The 19,900-nt window shown below is 41.1% G+C and overlaps 1 protein-coding gene across 5 annotated transcripts in view; it reads left to right on the plus strand.

Annotated features, from left to right (window-relative positions):
• Positions 1-19,900, plus strand: part of ntrk3b (neurotrophic tyrosine kinase, receptor, type 3b) — a 227,127-nt gene that overhangs the window by 114,284 nt on the left and 92,943 nt on the right. For 3 of the 5 annotated variants that reach the window (XM_031309582.2, XM_031309581.2, XM_031309589.2), the window contains exons 5-9: positions 3,149-3,303; positions 3,877-4,019; positions 9,217-9,358; positions 15,987-16,292; positions 16,934-16,948. In XM_031309582.2, the coding sequence (XP_031165442.1) occupies positions 3,149-3,303; positions 3,877-4,019; positions 9,217-9,358; positions 15,987-16,292; positions 16,934-16,948 (761 nt within the window). The remainder of the gene's footprint in view (positions 1-3,148; positions 3,304-3,876; positions 4,020-9,216; positions 9,359-15,986; positions 16,293-16,933; positions 16,949-19,900) is intronic. The other 2 variants (XM_031309586.2, XM_031309590.2) reach the window with 1 other exon arrangement.

A 19,900-nucleotide genomic window follows, 5' to 3' on the forward strand; every position in this document is an offset into this window, starting at 1 on the left:
TCCTCTCCCATTAATCATATCATCAGCCCAAAGAATTATCTTGTAACCTTTGGAAGGGCCTGACCCACTGGAGTGTCAAACACTTATACTAACCTAATGATCAGAGTCAAAATCAAACTCAAAGTTATTGCATAAATAAAATAATTATTTTGGTGTGCATCAGTATATGACGATGAAAAACAACCAATAAGATCAAATCTGGGGAATTGAAGTGTATATTTTTATATTCATGTGTTTCCTTTTTGGGTGTGTTGTTATAATGGTTTATGGTTCCTGTTTGCTTGTTTTTTTCTCTTTCTTTTGCACTGGAACTGAGCTGCCATGCTGTACCAACACTGTAACACACTGCAAAACACATCAGAGGTAAAAAATAATTACAACACTGACTGCAATCAGAGTGCACCTGTACAGAATATCTGCTAAAGTCATTAATAGGTCAATGAGGTTTTTTTTTTGCAGGAATTAAAGAGAATAGGATGGATGCATATGGTGTTCCATCCCATAGCTCAATGAGTATGCTGCCATATAGAAACTGTGAACAGACTCTGCTCTAACTACAGTATCAGATCCAGTGAGCTCCTGATAATAAGCTAGACCCACCTGCGGAAATCTATTCTCATTACTTCATATAGCATGGTGGACGTAGCGCATAAATTATTCATGCTTTCTGCAATATCTTATAGACCTCTGTCAAGGACATCTGGACAGGCATTCATCTTGACAGAATTGGCCAATCACAGCCTCCAAATTGGGCATATGCAAAATGCAGAGGTGGGGTACAATGTAGAATAATGTGACTTTCAAACGGCACACTGCTGTGAGAATGAAATGCATGTACAGAGGAGCCTGATGATACCTGCCTGCTGCTAATAAAGCCTGACACTGATAGCCTTAACACTGCCGTGACCTTTGACCCGCTCACATTTGAATGCCGCAGTGCTGTCCTTCATTGTTTTTCTTCTGGTCTGTTGATTTGAATAAATCCAACAATGTTGAAACTAGGGGTGTAATGATACATCGATCTGGATCGAATTATCGATTAAATTATCAACGATCCAATATTATCGATACAAAGTGAAGATATCGATGCATGTCGTCATCTTTAAAATGCGCCTTTATTTTGAAATTCCCACTTCATATTTATTATTTTTTGATTAAAAAGAGTAGTTTGTTTTTAATTCTTATGTCTGGAAGAGTTTAATAATGACATTGTCAAATCATATTTTAGTTGCTTTTTGTAAATAAATATAAATGTAACTGATTGTGTTAAATGGGCTCATGTATCGTCTCATATCGGCCACAGGCCCCTGAATGGAATCAAAATTGTATCGTGGCAGACTTTGTGATATCAGTAAATATTGGATCCTTCTCCAAAGAATCAATATAATATCGTATCGTGATAAAATGTGTGATTTACACCCCTAGTTCAAACCTGATAAAACCTAATAAAACATAGTCATGCACTTGTAGTGATATACATATACAGTATATATCTGTGTAGAGACAATCCCAGGTGTTTCTTGTACAGCCCCCTTAATATCAGTTTTTTTACAATGTTCCAGTGGTTACAGTGTGACCTGAGACTATTAATGTGTTGGAGTTAGCCTGATAATCACACCGGATTAACATTGTGTTTTCACTCTACCAAACTACACCAGTGTGGACTGGTTGTTTGAGGAATGATATTTACAATTGATAACAAATAATTGTTGGGTGTTTAGTTATATTATTAGGGCTATTTATGTACACAATGCTTCACCTGTTGAATGCCACTCAGCCTGATTTAGATGTACAGTAGGCTGCCATTCAAGTATGAAAAACAAGAAGAAACCACCGTACATAAGTTAACCAAGCTTTTTTTACAGTAATAACGGCATTTCAAGATTGGGCTATAGCTATGATGGTTGGTTGTAGCATTAACTGAGGACCATATGATAGTTTTGATATCTTAAACACAGGGGTACACAGATGCCCCAGATGTTGACGAGAATTCCCGAGAAATAATGTAATCTAAATTCCTCGTATTCAACCCTACAAAACGTCTGTGACTTGCTGTCATGCTAAATAGTATTGCCTTCAGTTGTAGACGGATGTGTCACTGCTACAGTAACATGTATGTTGCTGAAGATATGAACTGAATGCAGCTTGGTGCGTTTATACTAATCTCTCTTCCATTATTTGCAGGTTTTCTCGAGATACCAGTGTGGAAAGTGTTTGGTGTCTGTATTTTTAGGTAGATGGTAGGTGTGCTAAAGAAAATACAATTAACAACGCATAACAAAACCTTTTCTTAAAGTCATAACTTGAAAAAAGGTGACTCTGTTATGAGTGAAACTAAGGTTGAACCCAAGTGCAGACAATAACACAGAGCCAAATGGAAGTTTAACAGGTTTATTGCAAAAATGTCCAAGATCAAAAAGCAACCGGAAAAGCAAAGTCCAAATCCAATGATTTCAGATCCAGGGTACAGAGCGGGAGAAGTACCGTAATATCCAAGGTCCGTGTCCAATAATCCTGAGATCCAATGTGGAGAGGAGGAATGGGAATGGCCGGAATGGAGGATGGCAGGAATGGTGGATAGCAGGAGTGAAGTGGCAGCAGGAGTCAGGTTCCAGGAGCTGTGGTCAAAAACAGGAAAAATCAGAGCAAGCAAAACACACAAGCACTTAATACAAAGCGGTGACGTCAGCAGCTAGACTAACGTGGTCGTCTTGACTATGATCTGACAATGAGTGGAAAGTTGACTGGGGTATTTAAAGCTGAGGTGATTGTGGTGAATGTGCTGCAGCTGGAACCCTGACTCCCGCACACCAGACTTCACTCCTGCAATTAATGACAGACAGAGGGAAGGGGGAGAGCAGAGACAGAGAGCTATCTAGCAGCAGCAGTAGGCCTAACAGACTCTTAAACATCAGATTTAGACTTTTGTCAATAGCATTCTCAATTTTCATCATAGACTCGTCAAACCAACTTTAGATTCACATTATACACACAAACTCCAGTTTTTAAAGATAAATCATGAAGTATGGCCCCAGATATCTCTGTGAAATTAAGAGATACGGATAGCAGCTTTGTATTACATCCCTAGTGGTTAGACTAGTGTTATTGTCATTGCTGATTATGTTGTTTCTTAATTGTGTGTTTCCAGGCGCCTGGAAGGCGTGGTGTTTGACTGCGGCTGTGATATCCGCTGGATCCAGCTGTGGCAGCAGAGAGGAGAGGCCGGGCTCCACACACAGCAGCTGTACTGCAAGAACGGAGCCTCCAAGATACGACTGCACAACATGTACATCCACAACTGTGGTAAGAGGAGGAGGAGAAGGAGAAAGAGGGTGTGATCTGCATATAAAAAATAGGTAAAGAGAAAGGAAGAGGAAGCAGCAGAGGGGGGATGGATGGGTTAGAATGGAGGAAAGCAAAGGAGAGGGAAAAAGGTAGAGGGTGGAAATGAGTGGCTGACGGAAGGAGACAGGAAAAGCAAGAGAAGGAAGGAAAGGGTTATAGGTGAAATAGAGGAAAGAGAAGAGGATCAGGGAGACGAGCGGAGGCGGGAAGGGGCAGAGGTGTGACAGAGTTCAGAGGGTGAATCTGATGTGGGGAGCTGTGTGTTGATTCTGACAGAAGCTGTAGACTCTGCATTATTATCTCCTGGTGGTGACTCATCCCTATGACATCTAATGTGTGTGAGTGCATGTGTGTGTATCCCATTGCCTCCTTTGTACTAATTTTGTTACATTAATGAAAAGTGATTAATTGATTTATTGTGAAAATATGTAGACACATGCAGTGACAGGTGTGTATTAACATGAACATACACTGTGTGTGTGTGTGTGTGTGTGTGTGTGTGTGTGTGTAATTGTATGTGTGTGTTTTCAGACTTACCAGAGATCAGTGTGAGCCACAGCAGTGTGTTGGTAATGGAGGGCGACAATGTGACCGTGAGCTGCAATGGATCTGGATCACCGCTGCCTGAAGTGGACTGGACTGTTAGCGGCCTGCACTCCATCAACACACACCTGGTCAGACACACACACACACACACACACACACACACACACACACACATATATATTTATATATATACACATATGTTTCTTTTTATTTTGGACCATTAGGGGTCACAATTAGGTAGTTGAGGTTGGGCTGTTTTAATAACTACTCTATCAGGTAATTTACTCTAGTGGGTCAGGCCCTTTCAAAGGTTCACAAGATAATTGTTAGGGGTGATGAGATGATTAATGGAAGAGGGGAAGAAAAATGAAAGAATACGATTCTCTTATTTTGAAGTAAAGGCAACATGAGTAAAGAGTCAAAAACAAGATCAACACTCATATCACTGGCTAAGAGCTGATCATGGGTTTGCACTTACACAAGGTACTGTAGGTGTGTTGGGAAACGTCCCATCATGCACTGGGGCAATAGACTTAGGGACATTCATTTTGATGTACAGGATGTCTGTTCCGGCATTGTCATTGGTGTTATTGTGTTGTGCATTGTACACCACATTGTTTTCCACAATTCCATTATGTATGCAGTCAGTTTCTTTGAGTGAACCCAGTTACACTATGAGTGATGATGTTTACACTATTGGTGAGGTTCTCACAAATGTGAGAGCAAAACATATGTTGTTGTATGATGAACAGTGGCAATTATAGTCACAATAAACATGCAGGGTGTAGCAGGGTGTAGCAGAACATAGCATGACGTAGAAGGGCATAGCAGGGCACTGCATGGCATAGCTGGACGTTGCAGGGCGTAGTAGGGCACTGCGTGGTGTAGCAGGGCATAGCAGGGCACTACAGGGCATAGAAGGGTGAAGCAGGGCATAGCAGGGCGACTAGCAGGACCACGGCGACAGCTGCAACCCTGATTTAGGTGCCACCCTAATCCAGGGAAAACTGTGGGGCGAGAAAAGATAAGGGATCTGGGGAATAAGCTCCCCAGACCTAGGTTAGTAACAAGCTTTTGGCCATAGATGAAAAGAGAGAGGAGAGAGGAGCTCATTGTGTCAAAGGAAGTCCCCCGGCAGTCTAAAACTATAACAGCATAGCTAAGAGCTGCAGAGAAGCAGAGAGAGGGAGGGGGCGCACCTGTGGCTACACACCCTCCCCAACCGGTCTAGGCGAACGCTGCAATTCCTCACTCCCTAACTATAAACTTTATCAAAGAGGAGAGTTTTAAGTTTACTCTTAAAAGTGGTGGCAGTGTCTGCCCCCTGGACCCAGACTGGGAGCTGGTTCCTCAGGAGAGGAGCCTGATAGCTGAAGGCTCTGCCTCCCATTCTACTTTTAGAGACTCTAGGAACCACAAGTAACTCTGAATTCTGGGAGCGTAGTGCTCTAGTGGGACAATAAGGTACTATGAGTTCTTCAAGATATGATGGTGCTAGACCATTTAGAGCTTTGTAGGTCAGGAGAAGGATTTTAAATTCAATCCTGGATTTTACAGAAAGCCAATGCAGAGAAGCTAATACAGGAGAAATATGATCTCTTCTCTTAGTTCTTGTCAGAACACACGCTGCAGCATTCTGGATCAACTGGAGAGTCCTAAGGGTTTTATTTGAGCGTCCTGATAATAACGAATTACAGTAGTCCAGCCTGGAAGTAACGAATGCATGGACTAGTTTTTCAGCATCGTTTTGAGACAGGATGTTCCTAATTTTAGCAATGTTACGAAGGTGAAAAAAGGCTGTTCTAGAGGTTTGTTTTAGATGGGCGTTAAAGGATAGATCCTGATCAAAAATAACTCCTAGATTTCTGACAGTAGTGCTGGATGCCAGGGCAATGCCATCCAGAGTAATTATATCTTCGGCTAATGAGGTTTGTAGGTGTTTCGGGCCCAGCACAATAACTTCAGTTTTGTTTGAGTTTAACATCAGGAAATTGTAGGCCATCCATGATTTTATATCTTTAATGCAAGCTTGAAGTTTAGCTAACTGGCTGGTTTCGTCTGGCTTGATTAACAGATATAATTGGGTGTCATCCGCATAACAGTGAAAGTTAATTAAGTGTTTCCTAATAATATGAGAAATATGATCTCTTTTCTTAGTTCTTGTCAGAACACGCACTTACCAAAATGTCATTTTTGCTTATATTATCCAAAACTAAATTTCGATTGGTTCTTTTTTTTTTAGTGTAACTATTTTATTTTTATTGTATACTTCATCATGTATAAGTAAGTAACACTTCACTGAAAACATAATTTTGATAATTACACCAACAGATTGTAATGGTTTCTGAATAACCTGCATATTCCCATTAAAATCATAATTATATCATATTGTATCTAAAAATGAGTTCATTTATCCCTAAAAAACCATAATCCAGTTAACTGTGAATTAGCATGGACCTTTGCAGGTTTGGGCTTTAGAACGTGTTGCTATGACAACAGCTCCAGATACACTTTAAGCCTGCTGTTAAAAAACTTAAAGGGGTGTTAGAATGCAAAACCGATTTTACCTTGTCATAGCTGAATAACGACAGTTCGGTGGGTAAATAGGACATACATAGAAGATCAAAATCCCATTGATACCCCTATCCTCTGCAAATCTCACATTTTGAAACTGCCGCTGAAAACGGGCGAATCTCAACAAAGCTAAAAGTTGACGTAAGCATCTCAACTCCTAGTCTTTGTCACGCCCCAACATTTGCATAGGCTCCACCACTGACCTGAGGTCAGCTTAGTCTTCTGAATCTAGCTAGGTCATGCAGATCTCCAGAGGGCCGCTATTTAATTACTAAATTCACTTCTGAGATTTTTTTTATGCGAGAAATCAACTATGTAGAGGTCAAATATGGGCCGTTTTACAAAAATTGATGGCTAATTGCAAATTTTGTCCGACTATGTGTCGCAGTTCAGCAGGAGCTCAGCAGGCTACGTGACAGCAGCCGGTGCTGCCTCGCCGCCCGGCGTGTCCTACTTCATAGACTCGCTGTGAGCTAGCTGGATCTCCGTCATGAAGGGAAGCCAGCGGCGCTCCATACCCGCGCAAAGTCACCGGTTCTGGGTTACTGGACTACAAAATGGACTACTCCAGGGCCTGCAGCTAGCCGCGATCTTTACCCGTAGGATTGAAGGGACAGTAGCAGCTACCAAAATCCCTAATGTTCACAAAAATGCATTAAATTGAAATCGGACACCATTGTTAGCTTTATAAGACCTTGGGGTATATGTTCTATAAGTGGCGTGATGAAATTCAAACTGTAAATATACTCTAGTTATGCCGAAAGTGAAGCTAACTAGCCGCGATCTGTACACTGACGGTAGAGATCCATTTGTCCGACGCGACTGAAGCGTGGTGTCGCGACGTCATACATCCATGGTTGATGCTCCACGCCCCTGACCGGCAGCTGATTGGACGAACGTGTGTCGTGGGTTTGGCTTCTCGAGAATTTCAACAGAGTGTCATGGCGGCTCGTTGAGAATACGATCTAGTATTTTACGAAAATAGTTCACTGAAATGTGTTTCTGAAAACATTTTAAGAGAGAAATAGGCCATGCAGTTGTTGAATCTGTCTTTATTTCAGATCGACAAAGGTCAGTTTAAAAGACTTTCGTCTACTTCTACTGGATAGTCACGTTCAACGGATTAATTTGCATAAAGATGGGCATCGGCCAGCTTTTGGACATGCAGCATTTTTTCAAATGCAGCGCCGCCTTCCCGGAATGCTTTGCGTGCACGTTGAAGTCGCTTGACGTCACCCATAGGAATAGAGTGGAGCGCGGCGCGACAGAAGTGTCGCACGGTCAAATGGATTTCTACCGATAGGATTGAAGGGACAGTAGCAGCTAACGAAATCCCTAATGTTCACAAAAATGCATTAAATTGAAATCGGACACCATTGTTAGCTTTATAAGACCTTGGGGTATATGTTATATAAGTGGCGTGACGAAATTCAAACTGTAAATATACTCTAATTATGCCGGCAGCTGGCAGCCAAGAGTCCCGAGCCCCGGTAGTCCAGTAACCGAGAAACGGTGACTTTCACTGGGTATGAAGGTTGCCGTTTTCTCATCAGACTGTGTGGAGCTCCTAAAGTCCGTCTTACCAAATTTGCAATTAGCCATCAATTTTCGTAAAACGGCCCATATTTGAGCTTAAATAGTTGATTTCTTGAATAAAAAGTCTCAGAAGTGAATTTAATAACGAAATAGCCCGACAAACAATGTATAGCTTTGCAGTGTCTGAAATATGAGACCTGCTGTCTCATCTCCAATGTATGTGTATGTGGTTCGCTCAAACCAATCAGCGCGCAGCTCATCTAAATATTCATGAGCATACCATATTAGGAAGAAAAGCTTTTGTTACAAATAGTACCATATTCACAGGGTAGTTAAGGACCCATAAAATAGCATTGGGGCAATTTTCAGCCCAACCAATGTTACATACCCTATTAGGAGACCTTAAGGAACAGTGTAAAATACCCTATATAATCATTCTATCACCCCTTTAAAGAATCCAGGCTTGTGTCATGTCATCAACAATTAAGTCAAGCTTCCTCACTTATTCTCATATGAAGAACAGGGCCTTGGCTTAACCGGCTTTGTACAGCACTCTGATTAGCTGTGCAGCATTACCATGATGATCTACCTCTGTGCAAAAAAAGCTAGATTTATGAGACAGAGACCTGGGTTGAACCCACAGTGTGCCTGCTAACCCAGGCCCCAGGCCCCAGGGACATCACAGCAACAACAACAGCAGAGATAAACAGCAAGAAGAGGGGAACAACAGTTTGTGAAAATGCAGTGTGGCAATGCGGTTTGTCATCTGTCTTCGCTTGCAGTGACTTTACAGATGAAAGTCACCTTAGCCTCAGGCTCGATATTTTAGGGTAGACGAATACTGTAGCTCATCAGGATGAGTGAGGTGTTGGGGAACCTGGCCAACTGAAGACAAGAAGGGAAGCATAAGCATTGTATTTGGCTATCTAAAGGTGAAAATCTGTGAATCAGTCACATTAGTGCCAACATGTACAATACATCACACTTCTTTGCTGTAATTCTAGCACTACATTAATATGACTAAATGACTGCAGTAATTAATTCCCACTGGTATTGTGTACTTCATCACTTTCAATTTTAATCAATCAATAATTAACTTTAATTTTGTAATTAAATATTTAAAACCCCAGTAATATAACTATATATGCTGTATATCCTTCACATACCTAAATGTCTCTCTTTTCTCTGTCTGTGTGTCTCATTCTCTTTCCCTAGTCCAATGTATACTGGCCGAACATCCACTCTATCAACCTGACTCTTTTCAACATAAGCCGAGATGACAACAACTTCCAGCTGACCTGCATTGCAGAGAATGTGGTGGGGATGACAAACTCCTCCATCCAGCTCAACGTACAATGTGAGTTGGATTTCTCCTACGATTCAATCAAGGAAAACTCTGGCCATGCCCTGCAGAGTGGATAGGAGTGAGCTAAAAGCAACATTTTAGCCCATAGTGGACACAATAACACACATTTCAAATGGACACTTCAGGTTTTCCTCATACCGTAGATTACCTTGTGCATCTTGTTGCTTAAATTTGCGTGTTATTAAGAAAACATTATTGTTAATGTTAATAAGAAAACATTATTGTTAATTATGTTAATGTTAATCAATCTCCTAATTTGCATTATTTAGTATCTTGGCCCAAACTGAACACATTCTGTAGTGTAATATCACCAGGACAACAATATCATAAGGAAAAAAACAAAACCTGGGTTAAGAATTGATTCTTCTGGGTGCTCAATTTTTCACGATGTCACATTGTTGGCTAATGCGCTTAATTAGCATATTTTTGGAAGTAAAAATTACTTTACAAACTTTAATACTGTTGTATTTTAGTCCAGGGTTTATCAACCCAAAGTTAAGAGATGTTGATCTTCTTTTAATGAGACTTAGGCCGGTTACACACTGCCTTCGTCGCGTGAGCGTGTCAGCTGCGTGGCGTGTCTGTTTATATTTCGGCTCCCATGGTAACAGGTTAGAGCGTGCACACTGCCTGCGTGACACGCATGTCTCAGGTGCGGCCCGAACTGCGCCGAAAACGCGTGCATGCTAGAAATAGAACCGACGCCTATTTTTCACGTGACACGCAAGCGTGTTGGAAGCGTTTCCAGGCAACATAGAATAGGAAAAGATGTTCATATGTCATTTTAACACGAATACATATTAATAAATGACATGTTGTTTGAAAGTCTCTAGGTTTTGATATAAATGCAGATATAAATGTAATAAAAAAAAAAAATCGATTTTCTAATATTGCACCTGTCAATACAGAACCAAATATTCTGGAGCCTATTTTGCCGTCAATACTGCCGACGTTGTCTTTGCTGTAATCAAATCAGTATATATTTATGTTTAACATGGTATTTCATTTTATCAATGGGAAACATACATGTGTACCGACAAGGCTAGCAGCAGCAGCGCCGCGTCAGACACGTTTCTGGTGTGTAAAGACATAGAAAAATCCACGCTCACGCCACGCAGCCAGGGTGTAACCGGCCAAGCGTCTACAGCCACGCTAGCAGCTCTGTGAGTCTGTACATAGGCACAGCTCTGCTTTGAGGTAAATGCTAACATGTTCACAATAACAATGCTAGTTTAGTGTATTCGCAGGCTAACATTTACTTATTAGCACTAAACACAAAGTGCAGCTGAGGCTGATGGGAATAGCATTGGCATAGCAAGTAAAACCAAAGTATTGGACAAATGTACATTTTGACCTAATGATGGTGAAATGTATTACAATTCGAGGGAAACATGAATGTCTGTACCAAATTTCATAGCAATCCATCCAATAGTCAAGACACTTCTCTTAATGCCAAATATATCAACGTCATAGTGGCGCTGGAGGAAAAGTCCAAAGTGGTGGACTGGCAGACCGATATTGCCTCCTCAGAGCTAAGCTGCTGGTGAGCCCAGAAATGCCAGATTGTCATGTAGTATGCTCTTCATTAAATGCAGGGTCAGTACAGATTACCCCAGTGATAAATGTAGTGTGAACATCTGTACTGGCTAACAATCTCCATCAATCGTGCAATAACAAAAAAATCTTATCAATTCGCTCACCACCACATCTGTAATGTCTCCATCAGTAGTTGTGTTTCTTGGGTATTAGATCTCATTTGCTAACTTTTCACGCATGCTCTGAATAAGACTCTAATGCTTAAAATGTGAAATTATACTGCTCTGTGTTTGAAGGTGCTAATCCGTGAACGTTGCCAGTGTAATGATTGTTTGGAATGAAATCTCAGCCAACCACTGAGCTAATGGTTTATCCACATTAGAGGCCATCAAATCACCTGGGGACTATCATGGTTTGGCAGCCAGGCTGGTACGATTCAATAATCCAGTGCACCAAAAGACAGTACAATTTGAAAATACTGGTATTTACTTTAAGTAATGAAATGACAGTTGTACAGTTGACAGCTTCTTTGTTAGTCTTCTGCCAGTCAGGGGAGGCATACATCAATGTCCTACAGCTACTGTAACTATTAGGTCATAGCCAGACAAGCTGGGTTTAAAGGCAGTAAATCTGCTGGATGGGATTTTGTTAAATCACCTGATATTATCTAAAATCATGAACAACTTGTTGCATTATGCTAGATCAGGATTATGATATAAATTGTGAATGGACTTAGCTAAATGGATATATTATTAGTAATATTAGTAACAGAAAAATGTCATTCTCCTTATATATTTCCAAAGTTCTGCAGTATGCAGATCATAACAGGAATGGTCACCACTGCATTTCAGTTTAACTGGACAAAATGGCAGTCAGCAAAGACCATTAATGTAAGTCAAGAAAAAACTCTTATGTAGCTGGTACGAAAGCTTGGAGGCAAGAACACCAGTCTTCTTTTCTTTCTTTGTTTTTTTCGTGGCAGCTTTGATGGACTTATGTTGGGAACTGAAATAAATCTTGCATTACTGACACTGACAGTCTAAGAGAATAATTTACAACAGGAAAAAAAAATCTCCTTTATCAAGCAGAACATCCAAATTATACAGGTACATCTAAAATGCAATGAGGTGTTGCACAGTAACAAACCAAGTGAAATTGATGTAGCCAATTAGCAATAATATACCCTCCAGCCCACATGAAAGGTTTGCCTTGATCTGAGTGGAAAGAGAACAGGAAAAAAAAACACAGCAATGATAAAACAATGATTTGGTAACCATCAGATTGTTCCTCTGATGTCCAGACCATGAATTACACTGTATGTCAGCTCTTATATAAGTTTACCTTGTGGATTGTCCATGGGCAGATTTGGGACGGACTGTATTCAAAGCCAGTATTTATCAAAGTTGTCTGACAATTTTGTCTTTGTAGCAAGCTGGCTGTAAAGCACAATCTATTATGGCTGTTTGCAATGCATCATGCTACAGAACAGGGGAGATTTGTCACCAATTCAAACACTCCTTTCCGAAGCAGAGCTGCTAAGCACCATGCTAGAATGACAGATTGACTTTGCAACACCTAGTCTTCAGGGCTTCCTCCACACAGCCACTCAATGGATGTACATCTCCGGGCATTTCTTTTTCTGTTGACACTCTCTGCTGGTGCTGCAAATTAACATATTAATTTTTCACCACATGCTCCGATGGTAATTACATTTCCTCCCATGTGCAGCCTATTGTCTCTGGAAATGTCATAAAATAGCTTAAACTGCTGCTCTGATTAGGGAGTAATCTGATTGACAGCGAAATTACCAGCCATCAAGTAACATTCTCTGCATTCAAAGATGAGTTCCCGATTTTAGCGAAACTGTAATTAACCACAATTTAAAATTCTGCAGACCCATTGTTCTGCTGCTGTGTGGAACAATAGCAGCTCTACAGCATTGTGGACTCACATACCATGTTTTTTCCTTTAGCCCTACTGTATAGGCATGATGTTACTATCTCTTATTAGTAGTTCTATTCCTGCTCTACAGGTAGAGGAAGGCATTACCTCTAACAATGAGTAATTAATCAGGAAATTATGTGACTGAATCCCTCGAGAGACTCGACATAATATCGCTGTGCTGCTTCTTACAGGTTAAAATCTTAATCACAATGTGGATCAACCCAGAGGGAATATGTGGCGATATCTGTCCCATGATACTCACCTGTCACTGTCAGCCATGACGTCTTATCTGGCTGGAACATGGCATTTGAAATATGCCACCAATGTTACCACTAGATAACATTGCACAACTAGCCTTGTATTCAGTGTTCTCACAGATCAAAGGAATGTAGTTACCAAAGCTTGTCATCTATCTGAGTGCCACAAGGACACCATGTTGTTACAGACCAGTATGGAGCGCAGTAATGACTTGTATTGTATTGACTGAGACTGAGGTGACAGCCATGCTGAGGGGAAAATGGATTGGCCCCTAACTGTCTGTCAACAAGAGAATTTCGTTTTTTCTTCTCTTCTCTCTCTCTCTCTCTCTCTCTCTCTCTCTCTCTCTCTCTCTCTCTCTCTCTCTCTCTCTCTCTCTCTCTCTCTCTCTCTCTCTCTCTCTCACTGTCTTTAGGCTGTACAGCTATATACCACCCTCACTTCATGTCAATCTTCCTCCCTCCTCTCTCTTTTGTCTTTTCTCTTTATTCCTGAGCTCACAATCACAGCTCTGCACACGCCCCCACACCAGCACTTTCACACATACACTTGCCTTAGCCTTTAGTGCAATTCAGAGTTTATTGTCACTATTGTCTAGCAGGAACAATATCACCAAAGCAATTTATGAAATAACAGCTTACATGCACCAATACATACTTTTTTCCATCATTTTAATGGATGATTATTTCGGTTCAAAAACATCCGTCAGTACACAATCAACAATAATGAATGGCATTTATGAATTTAATCAATCAGTCTATTACTGTCTATTAATGATAAAGCCCAAGTGCAATGTTTACAATTAGGGTGGGGTTATGCTAGAAAAGAAGTAGTTTGTACAACATGTTGTTTGACCACATTTGAAAAGTGTTTGTACCTGTTCTAAGCAATCACACTGGAATTGACAAAGCTCCCACGATGGATTACCAACTGGTCAAAAGGTGCCAAGGGGGCAACTGCCCTGCCCTCATGGACCCCCAGGAGCCACTAAAGCTCCAAGTTCAATGGGTGTCAAAAGGTTATATTTAATTTAAGTAAGTGGAAATTTGATTTATTGCACTGCAAAAGTATCAGCTGAGACAGACTGCGTTATAACCATCTATTGGCCTGGTGTAGTAGACACCTTTTTAGCCATGCTAGCAGCATCGCAATTTTGCTCTGTCTACAACATTGGTCTAGACTGAAATATCTCTACGACTATTACACTGTGTTCAGCATTCATGGTCGCCAGAGAATGAACCCTAATGACTCAGGGGATACCTTTTCTTTGGTTTTTAGGTCAAAGTTTGTGTCATCTGCCAGATGGCTTGGCACCAAATTTTTTACAGACATTCATACCCAGAGATGGATCCTACTGACTTTGGTGATCTTCTGACTTTCATCTAGTGCTCAATGAGGTTGACATTTGGGGTGTTGAGTGAAATCTCTCAACCAATGTCAGATGGATTGAAATTAGCTTCAGATATTTATGTCCCATGAATAAACATGAGTGACAATCTCAACCTATTATATGGTGCCATTATGAGGTCAACAATTTAACATGTCCAATACTTTAGTTTTTGCAGTATTTGGACACTACATTTCCATCAACCTCAGCTGGACTTCGTATTTTGTACTAATTAGCCAATGTTAGCATGTTAAAATGCTAAAGTAAGATAGTGAACATGGTAAACATTAAACCTGCTAAACATAAGCATGTTAACAGTGACATCGTGAGCATGTTGACTTGTTGGTGTTAGCATGTTTTTTTTTCAAATTAAGTCTGGCTATATTAAAATGCTTCTAACAAATTGAAATGCCAAAAACCTGGGCCTAATTAGTATTACTGATTGCATGTCTGGGCAAACAATGAATCAACCACATAGTCTGCTTAGAGTACTGCTCTTACAGTAATGGAAACTTGGAGGCTTGCAGGGTACATACACAATACACAAAATCCCCCATTTGGGTCCTGTAATCATCAAATATTTTTTATATTTAATTAATAAATTACTTCATTAACCCCAGCCCTTTTTCTTAATTCAAATTATAAATGGAAAGCATGTACTATTAAGTAGCACATTGCACAGGGTTGTCTGACTGAAAACATAAATACGCACATGCAACCATGATCTAGCTAATGCAAATAGCATTGCTCAGACATGGTCTATTATGAGTGTCTGTGTGTGTGTATGTGTGGGTCTTTCTCTGGTATGTAGAACAGACACAGAGAAAGACTGCCAGGTAATGCCATCTGCCAAATATTTCCTTTTGATGATAAAGCTGCAAGAGTAACTCATCGCAAAGACAAATCAGTGGATGAATTGTTTATGAAATGTATCTGATGGTATTAAATTGATAAATTGCCTCTCAGCTTGGCGACGTTGTGGATTTAGAGGTGTGCTGCTGCACGTCAGAAAAGGAGACTATGTGCTTGTTTATGCAGAAGAGATTTCTCTGTCTATTTCAAGCAAAAGGTGTCCCTCTATCTTTTTGTTTTCCTTACCATCCCAATTACTGCTGCAATATATAACACACTGTAAAAGGCTCATTGCCACTCCCTGGCAAGAAACCTGCCTCCAAATGTCATGCTTTCAAGAAGAAATCAAAACAGCTTTGTGTTTTAGTCTGCATTTTTTAGGTCCTTGTGGGGATAATGGCAGGCTTTCATCAGCCCAAGGGTTGTGGAACTTTCTCAACACATGAAGGTCTTTGCAATACTTCACCTTACGCTTTAACACAAAAATCAGACAAACTGATGAGGATTTCAAGAGGGAAATATAACACTTAGGTGATCCAGGATCTGTTCATTCTGCTCTTTCCCTCACACTATGGATGGAGTGTCGGTATGCCTAATGGTTATGTCATATAAACAACATGTTTTTTTCCTTCTTCACTGCAGTTCCTCCAGTCATCCTGAGACTGGCTGAGCCCGAGCAGCGCCATGATACCTGCATTGAGTTCACGGTTCGGGGTTACCCCCATCCCAAGCTGCGCTGGTTCTACATGCAAAAGGAGATTCTCCAGAACGATTACATCCGAACTGACATGGACTTCTACCAGGACTATCTGGAGGGCTGTCTGACCTTCCAGAACCCAACACACATCAACAATGGCAACTACACTCTTGAGGCCAGCAACCCTTTGGGAACAGTCACCAAGACAGTGTATGGTCACTTCCTCATGGCCCCCGACATGGATGAAAAGGGTGAGTGGATCATTTATACTATCTATTTCTCAGTGTGCTTGTGGTTGATGAGTGATGCACTGTTGGCAGCCGGCAGCACTGATGTCCCCATAATTACAATTGAGAGTATACTCATGGGTAAAATGTAATTTATGCAAGTGTTATTAACACATTTTTTACTGCCTGAACATCACCTTTATTTTTCTGGATTTAAATTACAATAAAACACAGGAGAAAAGAAGAAATACTGCCAAGTAACTCCCTGATTCCCACAAGAGCTAGCATGGCCCACTTTTTGGAAATGAGCATCACGATTGGAACAAGTCTTCAACTAGTTGAATTTCTCATTTAAAGTGCCTGTTGTATTAATTGCTGGTTTCGTCCTAGGTGGAAAAACTATTGGGAGCTTTTAGTTTTTATTAAAATCTCCCTTCGCAGGGTGCAGGTTGTGCAGCTGATCCCCACTGGTTGGATCACAGCCAGGGTTCAGCCAAAGTTCAGTCAGGTAGATTGTTCGCTAGCAGTTCATCCTAAGTGCATAGGGAGGGGGAATAAACCCACAAAGACTGGCAAATTTCTCCTCATGGTCAATATTCCAAAGTTAATATCTTGTGTCATTGTTTATTGACATAGTGTAACTTTCTCTGTCTTCTCTTTTGCAGACATAGTGGAACTAGGTGAGTGTTTGTATTTTGAAATTTAACCCTGTTATTTCTTTGGTTTTGGTTTTTACTACTTGTTTCTTTAGGCTTCTGTTAAGATAGTAACCATGGAGAAATTTGTTCACTTTGTGTTGCAGTTCATAAAAAGCTGTTAGGCATTGCTGCTCAGTTTTCTGGATTCTGATAGCATTATTGATCTCCAGGAAGGCTTTGCTAAACATAGTTTTCATACTGAATGCTATGTTCATTCATATGCCTTGCTCAAGGGCATCTCAGGTTGTAGAGAGAGAGTGCAGGCAGCATTTCTCATTCACCTTCGCTGCATGGAGCTCCCTGGCAGTCGAGAGAGTTAAACCTCAGAGTTGTTTGAGGTCTCTAAAGCAGAGCAGCAGCCGCTCACTGTGTGTTTTCCAAATTCACCAGATGCTTCTTTGCCTTTTTTATTTTTAGAAAAGTGGATATTTGATGCTTCAGATGGTGCTTTAGTGATGCCCTGCTCACCTCTTACGTTTCCATACACTCTCTCACAGTAAGGTCAACTGTACAAACACACTCTATTTCTGCTGGTTAGTAAGCAGCTCTACTTGAGCAGCTGATACCTCACTCAATGGTTCGCTAAGCCCTGCTCCCCTTAGTTACTGTTGCCACAATGTTGATAACGGTGGCAGATTTACCATTCAAAATTCTTCAGAATTTGTTTCAGCAATGCTGGATGATAGGCAAAACACACTTCTCTTTATAGCACACAACTATCAATTCATCAGATTTTATCGTCTGTAGCTAATAAGCAAATAATATTAGCTAGCTATTCAAGCTAACTATCTCCATGAGTTGGTTAAAATGCAGTCTACAGCTAACTTTTTAATCTTTCAAGCTGACTAATTTTAAAACGAGAACTATATGCTCTTGGTGGCTATGCATGATATCCCAGGTAACGCTGGCAGAGGTCGTTGGAGTGAAATTTTCCTAGAGGACAGAGAACTATATATATAGCAGCATCCAGGAGCAGCTTCCACACAATGGGTTCATTGTTGCCAACTCTTTTCTAATGAAAGTAGCTAGCACTAGCTCCAAAAGTCGCTAAAAGTCGCCATATGATGTCATACGTCATTTGTATATTGGTGACGTTATCACATTTGCATAAGGCTTAGTGTTTGTGTCGGCTAACTGCCTGCTGCTCAATTTGCAAGAGAAGAGGGAGCGAGACGTCTTGCTGTTGGCTCAAGAGCTGTGGACTGTGATTACTCTGAGCAGCATGCGTGGAAACGAATTACAATATTATATATCTCCCTTTTCCCATGATGTCTGAAGTTGCTAAATGCTTTTTAGAAATAATGTTGCTAAAAGGTTCTGAAAAATCGCTAAATCTAGCGAGAAAGAAATGCTCATCAGTTACTACTGTAGCTGGTAGTATTGGTCTCACTACTAGAGCTTAGATTGGCCCAAAAAATCATGCCCGAACATGCCCGAGCCCGTGCACGTTGTGTCCGAGCCCGGCCCGGCCCGACACGTTAACTGGAATTATGAGCCCGAGCCCGATTTAAACCCGACAGTTTTTTAATACGTGGGCCGTTATAACTGACGTTCTCAACGTATAACGCTTCCTCTCTAACCCCTAACTAAGCAGCCACAGTGTAAACAAGCTAGTTTCCCAGCCTGTTAGCTGCTGATGTGTGAATGTTTGTGAAGCGGTTAGTGCAGTCAAATTACTGTAACAATGTTTTGGCCTGCTCTCACACTGCATCGTAAATCTCCTGTGTGTGATGTGTGGTTTGGCCTCAGGCTGTTGTGACAGCCTCACTGTTGACAGCCTAAACTAAGTGGGCTGGTCTGATCTCTGACCTTCATCAGAGTCTTCTTCCATCTCCATATGAGGCCATTCTTTCTAATCAGCCATGGATTATAGAGCCTGCAGCATGGCCCAGGATGGAGACGGATGGACGCCAACTGTGTGGCGAGCTGCATTAGGCGGGCAACAACTTCATGTTGCCACACATGCATGCACACTCGCACAGCTTGTGGGAGTGAGGCAAGTGAGGGAGAGGTGTTTAGATGATGAGAGTGTGAAACATTATAGCAGCGGTGTGTAAGGGAGTTCAGCCGTAGAAGGGAGAGTGACAGGCAGACTGATACTAATAATGCTGAGGAGAGAGGAGGGCAGAGGGAGGAGAGGAGAGAGGGATGAAGGCTGGGAAGGAGGGACAGAGAGATGGTAGTTAGGGCACACACACACTCACACACACTTTAGTGTACTGTGTGTGTCTGAGCCAGTGGCAGCCAGTTTCCCATGTGGCCATTAATTTGCCCACAATTACTCTCTGATGTCCTGGCTGGAGGCCTCAGACTAGAGTTTTTTCCTGACACCAGTTTATTTCGTTTCATGGCTCTGTATCCGTCCTCTTCTCCTTACTCTCCCCACACCTCTGCTGTTTGCCAAAACTCTCATTAGTAGAGGTGTGACATGTAGCATTTTAACATCAATACATGATTTTAGGATCATTTTGAGACATTAAAGCTGTGGTAGGCAAAAAAGTCCATAATAATTTTACAGCATATTGTAATTCAAGTGGTTTGAGAGGAGACTAGAATTTTGCACCTCTTCAGTTCATGCATATGCCGGTGTGAGGGGAAAAGCGGAGCTGCAGGAAGATGTAAAACTCTACTTATAGTCTGGTGGGTTTTTTCACATTCTGCAATGCAGTTTTGATGTGACTACTGTAGACTGTAGAATTGTGCTACCTGAGCTGAGTCCAGCAGGCTCCAGTTTGTCTGAAAATGTGGGTCAGATTTTTTAGGACAAAGATGTCAAGTTTGCGTTGGTGCGGTGGATTTTTCAGCTGATTTCATTTAATGTTATCTAACATTTGGTGCTCTTGGCCGTACGAGCTTCCTTTCTGTTGTTTTGCTTGTATCATGTATAATTTAAAAGCAACATGTTTTAATCACTCTCGTGTTTTAATCACTCTC

Source organism: Sander lucioperca, chromosome 3 (genome assembly GCF_008315115.2).
Source record: "Sander lucioperca isolate FBNREF2018 chromosome 3, SLUC_FBN_1.2, whole genome shotgun sequence".
Taxonomy (NCBI): Eukaryota; Metazoa; Chordata; class Actinopteri; order Perciformes; family Percidae; genus Sander; species Sander lucioperca.